Below are 18,795 nucleotides of genomic sequence, written 5' to 3' on the forward strand. Positions count from 1 at the left end.
TGAAAACTGTAATGTTTTGTTAAGTACATTATTGAAGCATATATGTGGAGGGAAGAAGTAACAGAGGCTAATATTTAAAAACAAACAAGCAAACTTCTTCCAGGGAGTTTGAATACCACGCATAAAGTGAAATTTGGAAACTCCTTTCATTTCATAATTATTTTTTCAGGTGAGAGAACATCCTGTTTATTACTTAATTAAGGCCCAAACCCAAAAGAAGATGGGTGAATTATCAGAAGCTATTAAGACCTTACAGATGGCAAGGAATTTGCCTGGAATGAGAAAACATACAGCTTCCTCTAAGACCAAAGCAAAAAGAATTGAAATTGATGCGAGTGATCGTGTGTCTGTCTTCCTAGAATTAGTAGAAGCACATTGTTTGAATGGAGAACTGGTAAGATCACAAATATACCCTAGAATGAGTTTCCTTTTCCCATTAGCAGAAATCTTATGCTCATTAGCTTAGCATAGAAAACCATCACTCCTGCCAGCAGGATTTGCTCTGTAAAACTTCAAAGTTGTGATATCTGCCTTAACATCATCTTTAATATGTGAAATTATACAGAAATAAAATATTTGTACAAGCTCAATTCTTGCTCTGCAGAACCTGTTTAATTTTGAGCAGTGGATACTATTGATATTCACTTGCAGGCATGTAGGTTCTTGTTATGTTGTCAGAATGCTATTAGAAATATTTCTGGATCATGTCCTTACCTTTGTGTAGCAGCATATTTACTATCAGCTGCATCTGAATATGCAATAGGATCCTACATATGTCTGAGAATATAACATAATGCATAGAATAATGTAGTTGAAAGGCACCTCCAGAGGTCATCCTGCTCAAAACAGGATCAGTTACAGCAAGATGCTCAAGGTGATTTTTGATCATATCCATGTATATATGCAACATCAATGTTACTTTCTCTACCAATTTTTTTCTGGTAATTCATATCAAATTCATATCACAAATTCACATAATAAGGGGGGAAATAACATCAAAAATCTTTTAACAAAAGAAATGGAAACTATGGTTTGGGTTGCTTTTTTGTTTTTTTTATATAATGGCCTCAGGCATTCATTTGCTTATGGTGTCTTTATTTTTGAATATTCAACAAGAAATACATTAATTCTATTTGGTTTATTTGCAGCATGAAGCTGCTATAGTACTGCAAGATGCCATTAATGAATTTTCTGGAACTCCTGAGGAAGTGAGAGTCATGATTTCAAATGCGGATTTGGCAGTTGCTCAAGGAGATGTTGAACAAGCCTTGACTGTGCTCCGAAATATCACACCTGAACAGCCTTACTTTGTGCAAGCTAAGATAAAAATGGCAGACACTTATCTTCAGTACAGGAGAGATAAGAAGTTATATGCTGGCTGCTATAGGTAAAGTTGTGTTGTGAGTGTATATATTATTTTCCTAGATGTATATAATGGTAGCATCATGAGTTGCTTTTTTTTCCGTCTTTACTAAATAAGTCATATAGGTGCAGTGACATAATGAATTACTGTTATAACATTAAAACACTAATTGGAATTCCTATGTTGGAAAGATAACAGATTTTTTTATTTAAAAAAATTATATTGTCATGCCCTGTTTGTTGTTTGAATACAAATATTGACTTGTTAACTACTGAGCAAAGTTCTGTCTTCTCTTTCCAGAGACCTAGTAGAAAAACTTCCAAGTGCCCATACTCTACTTCTTCTTGGTGATGCATACATGAATATTCAAGAGGTATGAATTTCCTAGAAATGAATAAGTGATTGAGTCATTTGTTGGCTTTGGCAAGTTAAGGCAATGTAGCATGCTGACTTTTACTCATTTGTAGTTAGCAAGCAAAGTGCTTAGGGATGTAAAAAACGAAATTATTTCCACAAATGTAACTGTTCTAAATTCAAACTAAAAGCTATTGAAAAGGCATTTCTCCTAGTAATTTTTGGGTGGAAATTCAATGAGAAATTTTTTTCTTGAAGAGTAGTCACCCATCAGGTAAACAGAAATCTGAAGTCAGAGCTAAAGTTAATTTGGAAAAAAAGTTGGAGATATTTAGCATTGTATGAAGCTTAAAATATTTCTAAATAATTTTTTTATATAGAAAGCTTTTATTCAAAAACCTTAAATTACTGAATTCTGATATATAATTGTGAAATTCTCTAATTTCTTGATGAACTGGAAGTCTTATTCACTCTTTGTAAAAAGCAGTGTAGTCATGTGGACATAAAAATTTGAAGGATACAAAATTTAAAAATTTAAATTGATATTTTGAGAGAATAGATTGGATTAGGACACAGTGAATTGGATGACTAGTTTAGGGAACTGTAGGTAATTAACAATTCTTAATAAAGATTACAAAGCAAAATGAAATTTGTATGCTATACAAGGTGGAGGAGAAATGGATTATCTTCTCTGATACTAAATTCACTTGTGCTTTATATTAACTTAATTAGCATGTGCAGCAGTAGACATCTCAGAGGAGAAAGTCTGAAATTAATTCAAACTCTTGTCAGATCCTTTCCTTATTCGGCTTTTACATGGACATGCATATTTAAATAGGTTTTATACTTCGAGCAATCACACAGTGACCATTCTTATTGTAGTTTATGAATCAGTAGTATGGGCATTTGTTCTTAAAAGTACTATCAGATTTTCTTCTGCACACGCTTGTCAGTCCTTGACTTCTGTGTTCATCTTTCACTGTTGAAGCCTGATGAAGCCATAGAAGTCTATGAGCAGGCCTTGAAGAAAAATCCAAAAGATCCAGCTTTAGCAAGCAAAATTGGAAAAGCCTTAACCAAAACTCATAACTATTCAAAGGTAATCCGTAAATATTCTATCAAACTAATTAAGCTTTGATACAATTACTGTCAACATGTGGGCTTTGCCAGCTTTTGTTTTCAGGCTGAGTAGAAGAAGCCATTTGATTTTATAGCAGTAAACAGACTTGTTACCCTGAAAGTAAGTTTGCAATGTAATATGTATCTGGCCAAAGTCACAGATATTGGTGGGTATAAACCTGATGAATTGTAGTTCTGGTGATGTGTAGTTGGTATGGACTTGGGCCTGCACTCAAAACCATGGTTAAATACTTCTACACTGGGCTAGCTTTGGCTTACTGTTGGAAAACTAGAAGACCATTTTGGGGAGAACTTGTTACATTTTATGTTTGTAGTGTTAATAGTACTTGCTTGCGTCTGTTCAGGTCATCATTATAATGCGTTCAGTATGATTCCTGTGTTGTGCTATGATACTTCAGATCTGTGTGGAATAATCTAATGTACCGTGATTAAAGGTTGAACTAAGGTCTTAAAAGTCTTTCCAACCTAAATGATTCTAGAATTCTATGAATTCCTAGAGTTGTTTTGGGGGGAAAAGAAACCTGTACTGTGATGGGTGTTTTATAGCCTTCAGTTTCTTTGTTTTCCTTTAAAGCTTGGACTACATTATCTTTAGTATGTTTAACCCTATATGGATAACATGTCTTGTGTGGTTTTAAAAATCTTTTATTTCGAAACAATAAAAGATAATAAAACACTTCAGTGTTGTTCTGGAAATGTAACTTTTCAACATAATTCCAGTCTGTTTTTTTTCTAACTAAAGCAAAGTCCTAATTCAAGACTACTTGAGTTGTACTGTGAAGTATTATTTTTTAAACATACTGAATAATAATTTGATACAGAAGATAACTTTTTTCTAGATTAAATATTTATTTTCATTGATATTTGTCTATTTTTATTCTCTTTATTTTCATGCATAGAAGACTCCTTTCTCTTAGTTTATTATTAGTTGGTGTTTTTAAATTTCCCACGACTTCTTACCTTCATGTTTTTCAGGTAGACTTGGAGAAAATTTTTGTCTTCTGTATACAGTAAAACAGAACTCTTAACTCCAGTCTAACTGGGAATATTTAACTTCAGCAGTTAATGAAAATGTACTTTAATTGGCAGGGAACCAGATGAAGATAGTATGTGGTAGATGGTTTTAATGCATATTTAGTAAAATGTGGGCTCTGGTTATTTTACTTCTCTTAACTTTAGGAAGTCCAAACCTACAACTAAATGACATCTTTTAATTCAGTCTTTATTAGAAAGCAACTTGGTTTGTCAAGGAGCAAAGAAAGTAGGGAAAGCTCTAAGCAGTATGTGATTAAAAAATTAAGTAATGTTTTTGTCTTTAAGAGTTGTCTTTTAAATAATTCTCAGATTTTTGTTTGTTCCTTTTAGGCAATCAGTTACTATGAGGCTGCCTTGAGAAGTGGTCAACAGAATTTCCTTTGCTATGATTTGGCTGAGCTTCTAATGAAGCTGAAGCAGTATGAAAAGGCAGAAATAGTACTTCAGCAAGCTTTAGATCATGAGCCTGGTATGAATATCTTTGATTTACAGCAAAACAAAATTACTGCTATTATTTGGGGTTCCTGTGTGTCTGCAGGGAATAAACAAGTTCTAGATCAGTGTTCTTTGGAACTGTAAAGCACAGTGTACTATTAAGTGAAAAATATGCCCTAAAATAAGCTTCACATTTATTTAAAGATATTTTTAAGTTTTTTAAGCTTTGAACATTTGTGATGCGTAATGAAATCCAGTAATTACAATAGCAGAGCTCTATACAGGCAAGATTCTTACTTTTCTTTGCTAACAGAAGTTCTGATATGAATTGATCAAGTATAGATGAGTCATCCCTGTTCTTAGGGGATGGTTGTTTAAGTGGAAAATGGTATCCTTCAGGGCAGAGAGACAAAACTGCTTGCAGATGTCTCTTAGGATCCCCTTTTATGTGTCAGGAATGTGTACTCACAAAGTTAATTCTCATGTGTTTTTTCTTTTGCTAAAAGGTGATGAAGATATTTAGTGTGAGCTGTCAAGTACTTCTTAATGGAATCTCTTTTGCAGTGGCTTAATTATAATAGTTGTTAACTTTTTTTGGATACCTGGATAGAAAAACAGTTAGTATTATCGTTCTGTAAGCTTTTCTTATGCCAGTAACTTTTTTCATTTTACTAATCTTTCAGAATATGCAGGATATTCTTTAAACCATTTTTTGAGAATAATGTTTTATTTCTGACTTAAGCATTTGAGGATCTGAACAACTTAATCATGCTCAAAACAGTTTAATCTTTTAGTGTGAAAACATTAAATGAGTATGAAACAGTTTGCCCCATTTATCTTAATCTTCTCTTCCATCTTACAATGAAGCAAAAAGTACATAAGCTGCTATAACTTCTGTATGCCTTTGATATGCTGCTTTTTCTTTTCTGGAGAATGTGTATATTGTTGGCTGAGTTAATGAAACTAATTAAATAGTTTAATATCCTTGATTAGAAATGCTAAAATATATTTTATTTTTCTTTTACAAATGAAATCTAGGGAGGGAATGATCTTATATAGTTGGCTACATTCCAGTCCCTGACTTAGAAGTCTGTCACAATTACGGGACTTAAACAGTTTGCTGATAGAGCAATACACTTATTGTTATTGCCTTTTTTTTAAAAAATATAAATCCACATGGGTTTTGGTGGCTTTTGTTTAAATATGGAACTGTGCCCAGGATGCTGATTTGTCAATAGGTTTAAATTAACTTAAACTGGGGAGAGCTAGTCTTATTGTAATACTACTTTACGTGTGTGTATTTTTAATCATTGTGTGAAAGTAGTTTTTTTAAAGTAGATATTTAAAAAAAAAAGTTAAAATAATTGGTTGTATTCATGTCTATCTCTCTTAGCCTGGCAAAAGAAAGATAGTTTGAGGGCTGACTAGAAATTCATGAAACAATCCTGTGCTTTTTTGTATAGTGACACAATAATCAGTTTGGATATTTTTACTGCCTTTGAGAATGTTTTATGTAAGAAGTACAAAGAATGGCTGTATTTGTTGTCCACTTAAAAGCTACTCTTCTATTTCTGAAAATGCAAAGACTAAACAGCTATGTGTTTTGTATTCTTCTTACATCTTTAAGCATCTTGGCCTTACAATCTACAAACAGAATAGGCTTTGATGTTTACTCCTATTGCAACCTAACTCTGCACACAGTCAAATAACAGTCATAAATACCTAAAAGTCAAGCTGTGAAGTTTTGACTTAAGCTCTTGCCGGGAATATGTAGAGAACTTTGACTTTCACAGAATCAATTCTTGAAAGAATCATGTTTGTTTAATACAATTCTTACAGTTAATGAATTGTCTTCTATGATGGAAGACGGACGTTACCAGGTCCTTCTGGCAAAAATTTACAGCAAAATGGAGAAGACTGATGAAACAATAGCTTCATTACAACGGGTAAAGTGAGAAAAACCCATGAAAGCTTGCAATATCTTCATTTTTATCTGTTGTTTCACTTTTAACCTGGTTTCTAACCACATTTTTGTGAATGAGAAAATGGATACATGGTAGTGATAAACTGCCAGTGACTGGTGTGAAACAAAGAGCAAAAGTGATTAGAAAGTCTATGGTTTTTGTGAGCAGTACCATCTGAATTTTGGATCAGGCTTCTGGGTACTACTGGAAGCCTGCATTCGTACTATATATTCATTTGTGTGTGGAACATAGAGTTTCAGAGTGTGTGAAAACAAACTAAGGGCAGATAGGTGACCTATCCTTAGCAACAAAACCATTCATGGAACAAACTAGGATAGTTTTCAATGGCTACATGTCACTTTCTTGTAACCTTTTTGTTTTTAATAGCAATGATTGATAAACTCTGGTAGTTCTAGAGTTGAGTATTGCCCCTCAATGAGGCTTGAAAGAGCAAAGGTGGAAGCTAGAGATGACTTAATTCATGCTGATGTATTCTCACAAATCTTGAAGAGGTTGAATCTCTACGTTCTTCTCTTCCATTACACCTCCAATTTGGTACAGAAACAGGATGCCTTGGTAGTATCTTTTGAAAAGCAAGGAAAGTGAATTATATAGACTGATTAGATAATTATACATAAGCAGTAAAATCATACTGGTACTGCTATTTAATCTGTTCTTAAACCCTTACTACTTTCTTCCTTATAATGCACTCTCTTTCTCAAAGCTGTCACTTTTTTCATTCTTCTGTAAAACTTCCCCCAAAGTAATCTAACTCTTGCTCTTTTGTTTACTTATTTGAGGCTTCTTTACCATATGGCACTTGGAGCTGCTGTTTTTGTTACTGCCCTCAAAAATATCCTCTGTACTGACTGCCACATTCATTTACATGAAAACACTTGTATTCTGATAGTTTCAGTAGAACTGCTTAGTCTTATTATTGCCTGTTAAAAAGCTTTCTTCCCTTGCATTTTCAGAATCATGTTAGGAATTCCTTGTGAATTCTACTGTGTTTAGATCCCCTTCCTTGTTGGGCTAAATGGTAAGGGGAAGAAGCAGTGCAGTAACTTCTCTCCAGTTTATCAACTTTTAAATGAGTGAAGCAGCTCTTCTGAGACTTGGTTTAAATATTAAGATAGGTATAAAACTTGAGCAGAAAGAGGGAGCCTCTTTAGTGGTAACTGGTGGGACTTAAGGTTAAAATCAAAGAAAATTGATCAAGTATAATCACCATTGGGCAAAGCTATTTCCTTTTCTGTCCTCTTGTTATTTTGTGACATCTATTAAGAGAGCTCTGTCTCCTTGTTTCTCCTCCAATTTTCTTCTTCATTCTAAATGAAGAAGCTCAGAAAATAAAATATGAAGTCTGCTTCCATTTTTGCTGAGTCTTCTGTACTTAATGAGTTAAGTATGTAGACTTTCTGAATTTGGGCTTTTGAAGTTTTGTTTGTGTGCATTATCAGAAGCTTAATTTTAGAAAGACATGAAACGTGGATTGAATTCTTCTCATATCACAAGGCAGCTTGGAGACGAAGTTGTTAACAGGATAACATGGAGATAGAGAAGTTGTTCTAAACAAAGCTATGATGCTTGTGTGCAAAAGCATTGCTTTTATGGTTAATAATGCAGCTTTGTTCAATGGTGGCCTACATCATTTTTGTGGTTACAGCTTCATTAGCAATTATAAATTGGAACATAACCATTTAAACAGGGGAAGAAGTTAATTATAAATAACACAATGCACAGATATGGGGAAAATTTAGACCAATCAAAATGTTTCATCTTAATTCAGATCAGTGTATTTGACATAAATATTCTTTAGGGTAGTATTAAATTAACTTAAAATTACTGCCCTAACGTTTAACATCGTCAACAAGATGGAATCCCAATATATTTCTTCTAAAATACTCAGCTGTACACTGATCTAAACCACTTACTAATCTTACCACTAGGTTGCTTTGCAGCATGTTTTTAATATGAATTTTGGGGAGGCAAGGCATCTGAGCGAGTTGTGTGCATGTGCATGCATTTAAAAATATAATTACATTTTAAAATAGCTTATAATATTGATTCATTTGAAAAATGTTGACTGGTCATTTCTTATTCTTTTCCCCACACTAGGCTCGGGAATTGCAAGCCAGAATACTTAAACGTGCTCAGATAGAACAACCAGATGTGGTTCCTGCACAGAAACAGTTAGCAGCTGAAATTTGTGCTGAGATTGCAAAGCACTGTACAGCCCAGCGAAACTATGAAAAAGCAATTAAATTTTACAAAGAAGCACTTGTTCACTGTGAAACTGATAAAAAGGTCAGTTTTCCCTCTGACAATTTTGCATTGTTTTCATATCTAGCTATGCATTTTCATATTAACCACAGTGCAGAATTATATTTGCAATTGTTTTTGGTTTATAATGAAACCCTCAAAGCTCTGTGTACATATTTGTGTTCTCTGCTTTGAACTTTCTCCCTTTCCTCTTAATCACATAGGATAAAATAGTTGCACGTACTTCCAGTTTGTCTATTTACATAAAATCCCAAATCGTGTAGTGGTCTGTATTAGTCTATGTGGTGAGTCTATCATTGTGCACAAGAAGGTGTATGTGAGAATCTGTAATGTGTTGCAGAGTAATAATGGAAATGAAATGAAGAAAACTGTTTCTGCTGGAATTTGTTAATATTCCAACAGTAATCAGTGAATGTTACTGATATTTGCTTCTGTCAATGACAGTGTAGTTACTTGTATGTGCACTTCTAAGAGAATTATTCTTACTGAAATATTTTAGTATTTTTGAAGTAATCCTATCTGAACATCTGTCTTCAATATCTGGAATTGGATATATCTGTCCTGGAATATCCACCCAAAGAAGAAAAGTTTTATCTGTTCTGTAGGTGAGGGAATCAAAGCTAATTTAATTATTTGACCAAGAGTCAACAGGAAACAGCAGAGAAGGCTCTGCCTTTGGAAGAGAATTGTACCTCAGGCTCTGAAATCTCTCTGAGGTTTAATACTCATAGAACTGAACCAGCTTTCTTTAATCTTTTGAATTACATGTGATTATATGTTTTAATATACAGGCAATGTTGGAACTTGCACGTTTGTATCTTGCACAAGATGATACTGATGCCTGTCAACATCAGTGTGCATTGTTGCTGAAGAATGACCAAGATAATGAAGCAGCAACGATGGTAATGTACCATTATACTAATTATGTATCGAAGTTTTTTGAGGTTTTTGTGTCCACAATGCAATGGATTCATAAAATGCCTACAGCATCAAATTTCAAAAACATCAAAAAAATCTATTGCAACAAAATGTTTTTTCTGTTTGTGCTGGATACTGATTCAATATTAAGTTTCTATCAATCTTATCACTTTATCTCAATGCGAAATGCATGCTTAATAGTACCAGTGGAGAATTAATGTGGCTTAATTCATGATCTATTAGTCAGGGAAGAAGTTGAATTTAATATTAAAGCAAGCATCTAAAAAAAACTGCCAGAAGGTAAGAACTGTGAACTTAAGTTGTTTTTGTCTTTTTTCAATCCTGGTTAATAGCATTCCTATCGAACCTTTTTTAATCACTGTAATGGATTCTCTATACATGGTCTGTATTCTTTTGGCTTATAAGACATCTTAATAGACAGAGCAGCTTTCCCTTTAACACATAAGGAGCAAAATGATTTTTGAATGGGAATAACTTATTCTCACAGCAGGTAACATCTGGAATTTATTCTCGTATGGCTCAAGAATGTGGGTAATAGCACTCTGAATACATTTTGTTCAATTTACTTTTTATTAGCTACTGCTCAGCAGAAAGAAACTGAAATGAACTTTTTACTTCCTCTGCTGAAGTGCACTATGATCTTTTTCCTTAACTTGTAAGTTGTTTGCTTTTCTATGTGCTTAATACGAATTTCTGGGAAATAAAAATAAGAATGAAAGTATGTGAGTGAAAGCAAAACATTTTTGAGAGGTATGTTGAAATGTTTTATTTTGTTTGTACTTTCTACCGTAAGTGAAACATTGAGATGCGAGTCTGTACCTGCTCATTGTCCTGTGTCTGTGTAAGGTGTTTATTCTCCAGAGATTGAGAGGTGGGGATGGGAACCAGCGCTGTACTTCTTGTGAAATTCCTGCAGCACTTCATAGTTTCAGCTCCCATTATAAAACAGTCTGTTCTGTTTTGTTTTCTCTAAATTTGTCAATACTATAGATGATGGCTGACCTCATGTTCAGGAAGCAAGACTATGAACAAGCTGTCTTTCATTTCCAGCAGCTCCTAGAACGCAAGCCAGGTGAATATTCAGTATTGATATTTTTAATTATTTGACACACAGTTCTAATGAGATAGTGGCACAAATCTGAAAAAAAAAATACCTGTATGTTTAAAAATAAATATGCTATTTAAAATGTAATGGATATTAAAAACAAAAACTACCACTGCGTTCTTCTATTAACTTACATTGCTGCAGTGCGATTGTTTACATCCAGCTAAATACACCTAGTGTTATTTACTTGGAACTGTAAAGTACTTTGTTTGTGCGATTGATATTTTAAAATACACATGCCTAGGATTTTATTTCTAGGTTAGTAGAAATGTTCTAGTTTTCAGTGGTTTGCAAACTATGACCAGAGATAGAGCTATTAAAATATATTAAAATAATATAATGAGTATAAAGCTTTGTAATGGACTTTGAAAGAAGTTAGGAGTACAGCAAATGTTTTTGAGTGTTCTTGAAAGTGAAGTACAATTACACTCTTCTTTATGCGGTTTTTCTAGAAGTGTTGCAAGTATCACTTGATACCTTTTTTCTTGTATCTGTGGTTATGTAATATGCCTTATGTATTGCACTATCATTTTTGTACGGAGAACAAGGCAGTCTCTTCACTTCTAAATCTCTTCCTACAACAAATAGTTAAAATGATGTCCTGATTTATTTTTATATTTAGATAACTATGCAACCCTCTCACGATTAATTGATCTGTTAAGAAGAGCTGGGAAGCTAGAAGAAGTCCCAAGATTTCTTTTAATGGCTGAAAAACATTCTTCCAGAACAAAGCTTGAACCAGGCTTTCACTACTGCAAAGGACTCTATCTTTGGTACTTGTGCTTATAATTAAAATAAGGACGATTTGATGGTGTACTACTACATATTTAAATTAACTTTCCTGTAATCTGTTATCATTCAGAGGTGCTCGTTATCTGTCAGAGGTGCTAATTATAGTGTGATAAATACCATAGCAGTACTTCACTTAATCTCTTTTGTTAGCAGGATTTTAGGAAAGGCTTCCTTGTCTCTTCTGAAATACTTTCCAATGAACTTCTCTTGAAAGCAAAGTTATTTTATCTTGCATGCATCTTTCATATTTCCTGCTCATTTAAAGGGATGTTCTTTCTGGTTCAATGATAGAATACTGCTGCTTTTCAAATTTTAGAATTTCTTACACTGTTTTTTAGTTTGCAAAAACAAGCATCTCTCAATAGTATGCTTGCTTTTCAAAACTTTTATTATCAATGCATGTAAGTATGTATCTGTCTTCTAAATTCTTGGGTTTTGGGTGGGACTTGGGGCAGCAAATGTTACTTGCCTAGATTACAGTATTGTAATTCTCTGTCTAGGTATACAGGTGAACCAAATGATGCACTCCGGCACTTTAATAAAGCTCGAAAGGACAATGACTGGGGACAGAATGCTGTCTATAACATGATTGAAATTTGTTTGAACCCAGACAATGAAACTGTAGGTGGTGAAGTCTTTGAAAATCTAGATGCTGACATAAGGTAAGTGAATGAAGTATATGTTGCTTGGATTCTTCTGTCAGCCCATTCACCCTGCCTCTCAATGATGTCTTAATTGTCTAAATTGCTAGAATTTCTGAACTCATCTAATATTTTGAATACCTATTAGATTGTGTGGGGCTACTCTGAACTGTGAAATAAATCATTGTCAGACAGAAAACAAAGGATTTTATCTGGAACCTCAGCCACTTGTAGGATTAAAGGCAGGTTGTAGACAGGTTGGAACAGCCATTGTTACAGAAGAGAATCAATGTAGAATGCTTGTATAACAAAGGCATTCCTTCAGCATGCAATCTGTACTAACTCAATTTATTTGGTGTACAAAAATGTAGTTTTAGATATGAAAGTAAACATTTCTTTATTTTCACAAATGCTTTCTTTCTGATAATAGCAATTCAACAGAGAAGCAGGAGTCTGTGCAGTTGGCTGTAAGAACAGCAGAAAATCTTCTGAAGGAACTGAAGCCTCAGACCAGTCAGGGTCACATTCAGCTGCGAATCATGGAAAATTATTGTCTCATGGCAACCAAACAAAAATCAAATGTTGAACGAGCACTGAACACTTTTACTGAAATAGTAGTGGCTGAGGTTAGTAACCTCTCTTGTTTCCTTCTTCATCTCCCTTACACTTACTATGGTTAATTATTCACATAGTTTGCATTCAGAAAGTGATGTCTTACTATTACTATTTTAAGATTTCTTTCCTATGAAAGAATATTTTAAAAGAAAGCAATACGCAAAAAACAATATGCTGAAATAACATCTAAGAACTTCTGCAATGGATTGCAAACTTACAGCTCATTATTATGCTAATAATGCTAGTTGCTATATGCTAATAATGCTAGTTGCTAAAATGTGAATGGTTTGAGTTCTTTGGTTTGTTTTTTAATTTCCAGTTGGTGTAGTTTAAGCATGGCAGGCAGCTTAGCGCTACACAGCCACTTACTCATTCCCCCCACAGTGGGATGGGGGAGAGAATTAATAAGGTAGAAGTGTGGGAACTCATGGGTCGAAATAAAGACAGTTCACTAGGTAAAGCAGAAGCTGTGCATGCAAGCAAAGCAAAAGAAAATTCATTTGCTACTTTGTCAGTAGGCAGATGTTCATCTATTTCCAGGAAAGCAGGACCCGTCATGCATAACTGCTTTTTGCAGCAACTACTCTGCAACAGTTAATGTGTTAGTCATCACTATTTTCATCAAAAATCCAAATCATCTACAAGCATCTATGAAAAAAATTAACTGTCACAGCCAAAAGCATGATACCAGTCTTGGCCAGCAGCTTGTCTGGTGATATAAGTATATATGGCACCTTGATTCTTTAAGCAAAAAAAAAAAAATCAATAGAAGTGCCTTCAAGCACTTCATGGCAACTTAGCAGAATTTAGATTCTAGGGCAAGATAACGCCTGTTTATAAAATCCATTCTTACGATCTGAGTCTTCATTATTTTATAGCTACTTGTATTCCTTAACTTTAGGATTAATAAAGAATACTGTCACCTTTCAACAGTCTTTTATTTAAACATGTACAGACACATTTAGTCTATCAAAATGCCAAGAAATACCTAAGTTGCTACTAGTCATTTACTGTATACTACTACACTGTTCTGCCCATTGTGTCTGAGCTGAGTATGATGGTCCTTTTTCTTCTGTGTAAGGCAGTTCGGAGAATCATTGTCACTCTGCCTCCATTACTGGCTTCCCATTTCTGCTCAGAGTTGATTTAATGTTCAGTGAATATGCATGGTTTCTCACATGGTGGCACAGTTCTGGCAGGAAGGATGTTTCAGTTGATTTAGTCTTCTCTCCAGATTTATATAAAATAGGTTTTAATCCCTTCAGAATAAGGGAACTGAGCCAGTTCCATCTTGGGATAGCCTTGGCTATTACAGGGAAAAAAAGTGATTACTGAATTCCATTTTGAAAGACTGTAACATGCTAGAAGGTTAAGCACTAGTTATTGATCCATGCTAGGTGTGACTGTTGCGGGGTGTAGGGATGAGCTGATTATCTGGAAGAAGGGTTGGGGGGGAGGGTGTGCATTTTTTAGCTCACTATGGCAAGCCTATTTACAGCACAACCCCACAAAGACATGTAGAGGCAGAATACCAAGGGCACCCAGTAGTGAGCCAAGAATGCAAAGAGGGGGGGAGAAACTTCCAAGCTAGCTGCTAATGGAATCGTGTTCAGGATATGAAACCCATTCTAGGAAGGGCAAGATTTTAAAAGTTGTGCTTTTTATTTTTTGCTTGAGGCTCTTGCACAAAATTACGGCTTTTAAGAACCATGTTTATTGAGTAGCTTTCTGATACAGGTAGTTTAGACTTGTAAGTCTAGGAGCTGTACACCTAGAAATAGGAATCTGTGTCCCTGTTACTGACATTGACAAATTTCTAAAAGTAGAAAATACTTGTGTTGTCACTTCAAGTGAATTCAATTTCATCAGAAGTATTTATTTGTATATCAAAAGTTAGTTGTATCAGAGTGTTTCTTGTTGAGATGAAGTATATGTGAATGCTTTCAATACTTTGTGAGCCTGGAGAAGTTTGTCGTGACCCCAGCCAGACTTGTATTCAACTTCTTAAATATTTAACCTAGTGCTTATTATTGTGATTAGTATTATAAGAATAACCATTGCACTAAATGGAAAACATCTTTTTAAGATTGGATCTTTTTAAGATCTTTAGTTCCTGCAATTTAACTTTTATTTTAACTTTCTGGTACTGTATCAGAAAGGTATAAACACTTAGATTTTTATTTTCTTGAAAGCAAAATCAAAAATCATTTAAGTAGTCACTCGGCCTTTTTCTGCAGAAAGATCATATACCAGCACTTCTGGGAATGGCCACAGCCTACATGATCTTGAAACAGACTCCACGAGCCAGAAATCAGTTAAAACGGATTGCAAAAATGAACTGGAATCCCATTGATGCAGAGGAGTTTGAAAAGAGTTGGCTTCTGCTTGCAGATATATATATTCAGTCTTCAAAATATGATATGGCAGGTGAATTACTAAAACGATGCCTTCGTCATAACAGGGTAAGAGACTGCACATTAGAAATATTTTAATTCATGTAACTGTTTTTTTGTTCTTTTGAATGTTCTTTTGAAACATAGAACAGGTATGATGCAGGAACAGATCTTAGCTCTTCTTGTTTTCATCATCTTTGTCTTTTTCCTGATCAAGCTGTTCCATCTGTTTCATTTTCCTTTACCTGCGGCACATCCAGTAGTCTAGCTTCCTGTAGATATTATACTACACACTTGGGATACCATTTATACTGTGCAGATTTGGTTTAGAAAAAAGAGCTCCAGACATGACTACGCTGTTTGCTCTGATTTTAAAATCAGTATGCTCTGATTTTAAATCTTTTCATTGCTTTGGAAGCCTAACGAGAAAAGAGTGAAGTTAAACAAAGAATATACTTTTATATAAGAATATTTCTTTGCTCTGCCTCTGTAAATGAGGTATCTATCTTCATAAAAGCTATATTTATTCTCATGAAATATTTAAGCTATGGGCAACATGACAATATAAGCTCTTTACAATACAGTCCTATAGTAGTTTTGTTTATTTTCATAACTTTTTTCTGCATTATATGTTAAACACAGTATTCTGTATGAATTAGTTTAAATTTCATAGTAAAAAAAAAAAAAATATGGAATTAAATTGATGTATATGTATGTGTAACAATAGCTTTGCTCATGTTTTCTTGTGCTTAGTACTTTTACTAACTTAGTAACTGAAATGTAACTATGGGGTTCCTGGAGGCACTAAATATTTTTTGAAGGAGCAGTTGCATTGTCCTCCAATATCTATACTAGTCTCGGATTAATTCAGGATGTCACTCTGCAAAATTCCATATAACTGATTTGTATTGCAGATACTTTAAATCAGGACTATCTTGTCATCAAAGGTAGTAGAAGTATCACTTAAGCTTTCCAGTTGTACTAATTTGAAGCATTTAAGCAATTAAGGTGTAATTGCTTAAAGGTGTAACCTAAATAAAATCTTGAATATTTATATTTTGCAGTCCTGTTGCAAGGCTTATGAATACATGGGATACATAATGGAAAAGGAACAAGCATATAAAGATGCAGCAATAAATTATGAGATGGCCTGGAGATATGGAAACCAAACAAATCCAACAATAGGCATGTTTATGTAATGTATATGTATCATTTCAGGCAATACAGTAAGAATGAAAATGCTACCATTACCTGAAAGACTGTATTTCTTTCTGTACAAAGAATTACTGGTTTTCTTCACATAAAAACTCCAGCTATTACTGCAGCTATTTAATTGTCTACTTAAGTCTTTAGGAAAGCCCCTATGGCAAGAGATAAAAGTTTTATGATAACTAAGAAATTTAATCTTACTGATTTTAGTATGAGATTTGGCCTGAAACTTAGGAAACTCATATTTGTCTGTGAGTACAATATTCATTTTGGATAATACATTTTCATAGTTTTCATAGTAATGCAGTATGTACTAGCTGTAGTAGATAACCCTTATACCTGTTCTGTTATCTGAGGGTGGTAGATCTTTGACTTGTTAATTACTATTTTTTTTTACAGGTTACATATACATGAATTAAGAGTTCAAATAGTATTTAAAAGGCTTTTTTACAGGTTACATATACATGAATTAAGAGTTCAAATAGTATTTAAAAGGCTTTAAGTACTTACCTTAAAATTCATCATAAGCTGAAAACTTGAGATGGTACTCAACTTCTAGTTAATTGAAGTCTAAGCTAGACTGCTACACTTGTAGACTATTTCATATCGGAAGCCCTTTATAAAACTTAAAGGTTTAAAAAATCTCATTTTGTTTTTCTATATTTGGGAAAATACCTTTTAACTGGAAAGTATCAGCCTAATGTGTTGCTATGGGACTTAACTATTCCATGTAACTGGACTTATCTGTGGTCTGCTGACAGTGGAACAGAATAGCATTTTAATTTCCCAGTTTGTTTTTGGTATCATGACTTTTGCCCTTTAATAATGGAATTCTTTATTTTCTTAATAAAGAACATGGCAGGTCACACTGAGAAACCCTGTAGGGTACCATGTTAATTGAAGGAAGACAGCCATTATGTGTACTCTGTAGAAAAAACATGCTCTCCAAAATGTCTCCTTTTGATTCCAACTGAGCTATTTATCAGTGTGTAAAAGAAATTCCTCTACTGTTTAAAATGACTTTCAGTAGTAATCTTTATTTACAGGCTTACATGAGAGAATATTTGAGAACAAATATACAAACTACAGAAACATATGGTGATAAAAAATAAGTTTTAATGTGATATTTTTACTAATTTAATATGGAAACTGAAATTGTCACCTTCTTTCCCCTTACACTTACAGGCTATAAGCTGGCTTTCAATTACCTGAAAGGCAAGAGATACGTTGATGCAATCACTATTTGTCATAAGGTAGAATTTGTGCTTAATACTCTGCTGTAGCAAATTTGTTTTACATAATGATCCTTATTTGTTTACTTTAACATTTCTAAAATAGCTTAATATCATCAGAAAAAGACATACTTTAAGTATCCTCTACATAACCAATCTGCTTTATCCAGAGCTCACTGGACATCAGGTAAATGAGAGATAGTGGTTGGCTAGTGGAGATAGTGAAAGCATATTGAAGTGGCAGTGGCTTCTTTTGGTTCTGTGGTTGCTACTTGTAAGTTCATATGGAATTGTAGCTGAAGGTAATAATAAAATGTTAATAGTGGAAGACATTGTTAGAAAGTAAATTACTTTGTGTAGTCCAAACACATACACTAGATGCAAAATAAGAAAGGGCTATAATTTTAGAACCAGAGTGAACATTGATGTAACTTAGCATTAATAATGAAAATACATTTTCTGTTTGGAGGAGAAATGAAGAGAACTAGAAATTATAAATTAAATGGAAGGATAAGGGAGAGGAGGGAATTGGAGGGCAAGAAGATGAAGTGGTTAGGGTATAGTAAGAAAGAGCTTGAGGGAGTGAAAACAAAATCAGTTTATCACTGTGGAGAAAGTATTCTTGCAACCTTGGAAATGTCTCTGGAGGCTGCTGTTCTTAATGCACACATTCCATACCACCTAGAGGCTTTAGCCCTTGACCCTTGCATTTTTCCCATTAAGGTCACAGGGCAGTGTGAAAGGGAAGCAGTGTCTCTTTGGTAAAGTTGTTCTTGACCTCTTTGTGTGGTAGTCTCTAGCTACAGACATTTATGCATTCTTACATGAAACTTCTCATGTTATTGACAGTTTTAGAATGTGTAAGCTCAGTGATGAGGGGGATAACCACCCCAGTGTTCTTTCCTTTCAGACAACTCTTATGTTGTGTTTTTTTTTGTCTTTTGACAGGTGCTTGAAGCACATCCAAACTATCCGAAGATCAGAAAGGAAATACTTGACAAGGCCCGATCATCGTTAAGAACATGACTTTAAAAAACAAATTTGAAGCTCATCAACTTGTTTGTTTAATCTGACTTTGGAAATTATTGCAATGACGGTGACCATATCAGCACAATTGAATTGTAAATATGGAATTCAGTTTTTGTGAATATGGAATACAGTTACATTGCATTAGAAGTCTGACTTATTTCCAAGAAAAATCTGCAGCCCTGGAAGGAACTGTAATTACTCAGCAGAGAATACTGCTTATGTGTATGGTATATAAAGTATCATCTGAAAATAAAATAAAAAAGGTA

General features: G+C 34.0%; 1 protein-coding gene across 1 annotated transcript in view; it reads left to right on the forward strand.

The window, feature by feature from the left end:
* The window catches only part of TTC21B (tetratricopeptide repeat domain 21B), a 34,447-nt gene extending 15,918 nt beyond the window's left edge, over positions 1-18,529 (forward strand). The window contains exons 14-29 of the mRNA XM_035331336.1: positions 170-394; positions 1,149-1,387; positions 1,664-1,736; positions 2,706-2,816; positions 4,223-4,361; positions 6,167-6,273; positions 8,410-8,598; positions 9,366-9,476; positions 10,504-10,585; positions 11,241-11,391; positions 11,911-12,072; positions 12,482-12,677; positions 14,904-15,128; positions 16,124-16,244; positions 17,454-17,521; positions 18,449-18,529. Coding sequence (XP_035187227.1) covers positions 170-394; positions 1,149-1,387; positions 1,664-1,736; positions 2,706-2,816; positions 4,223-4,361; positions 6,167-6,273; positions 8,410-8,598; positions 9,366-9,476; positions 10,504-10,585; positions 11,241-11,391; positions 11,911-12,072; positions 12,482-12,677; positions 14,904-15,128; positions 16,124-16,244; positions 17,454-17,521; positions 18,449-18,526 — 2,277 coding nt within the window. The 3' untranslated portion in view covers positions 18,527-18,529. The remainder of the gene's footprint in view (positions 1-169; positions 395-1,148; positions 1,388-1,663; positions 1,737-2,705; positions 2,817-4,222; positions 4,362-6,166; positions 6,274-8,409; positions 8,599-9,365; positions 9,477-10,503; positions 10,586-11,240; positions 11,392-11,910; positions 12,073-12,481; positions 12,678-14,903; positions 15,129-16,123; positions 16,245-17,453; positions 17,522-18,448) is intronic.
* The last annotated feature ends 266 nt before the right edge of the window (positions 18,530-18,795 follow it).

This window comes from Oxyura jamaicensis, chromosome 7, assembly GCF_011077185.1.
Source record: "Oxyura jamaicensis isolate SHBP4307 breed ruddy duck chromosome 7, BPBGC_Ojam_1.0, whole genome shotgun sequence".
Lineage (NCBI taxonomy): Eukaryota > Metazoa > Chordata > Aves > Anseriformes > Anatidae > Oxyura > Oxyura jamaicensis.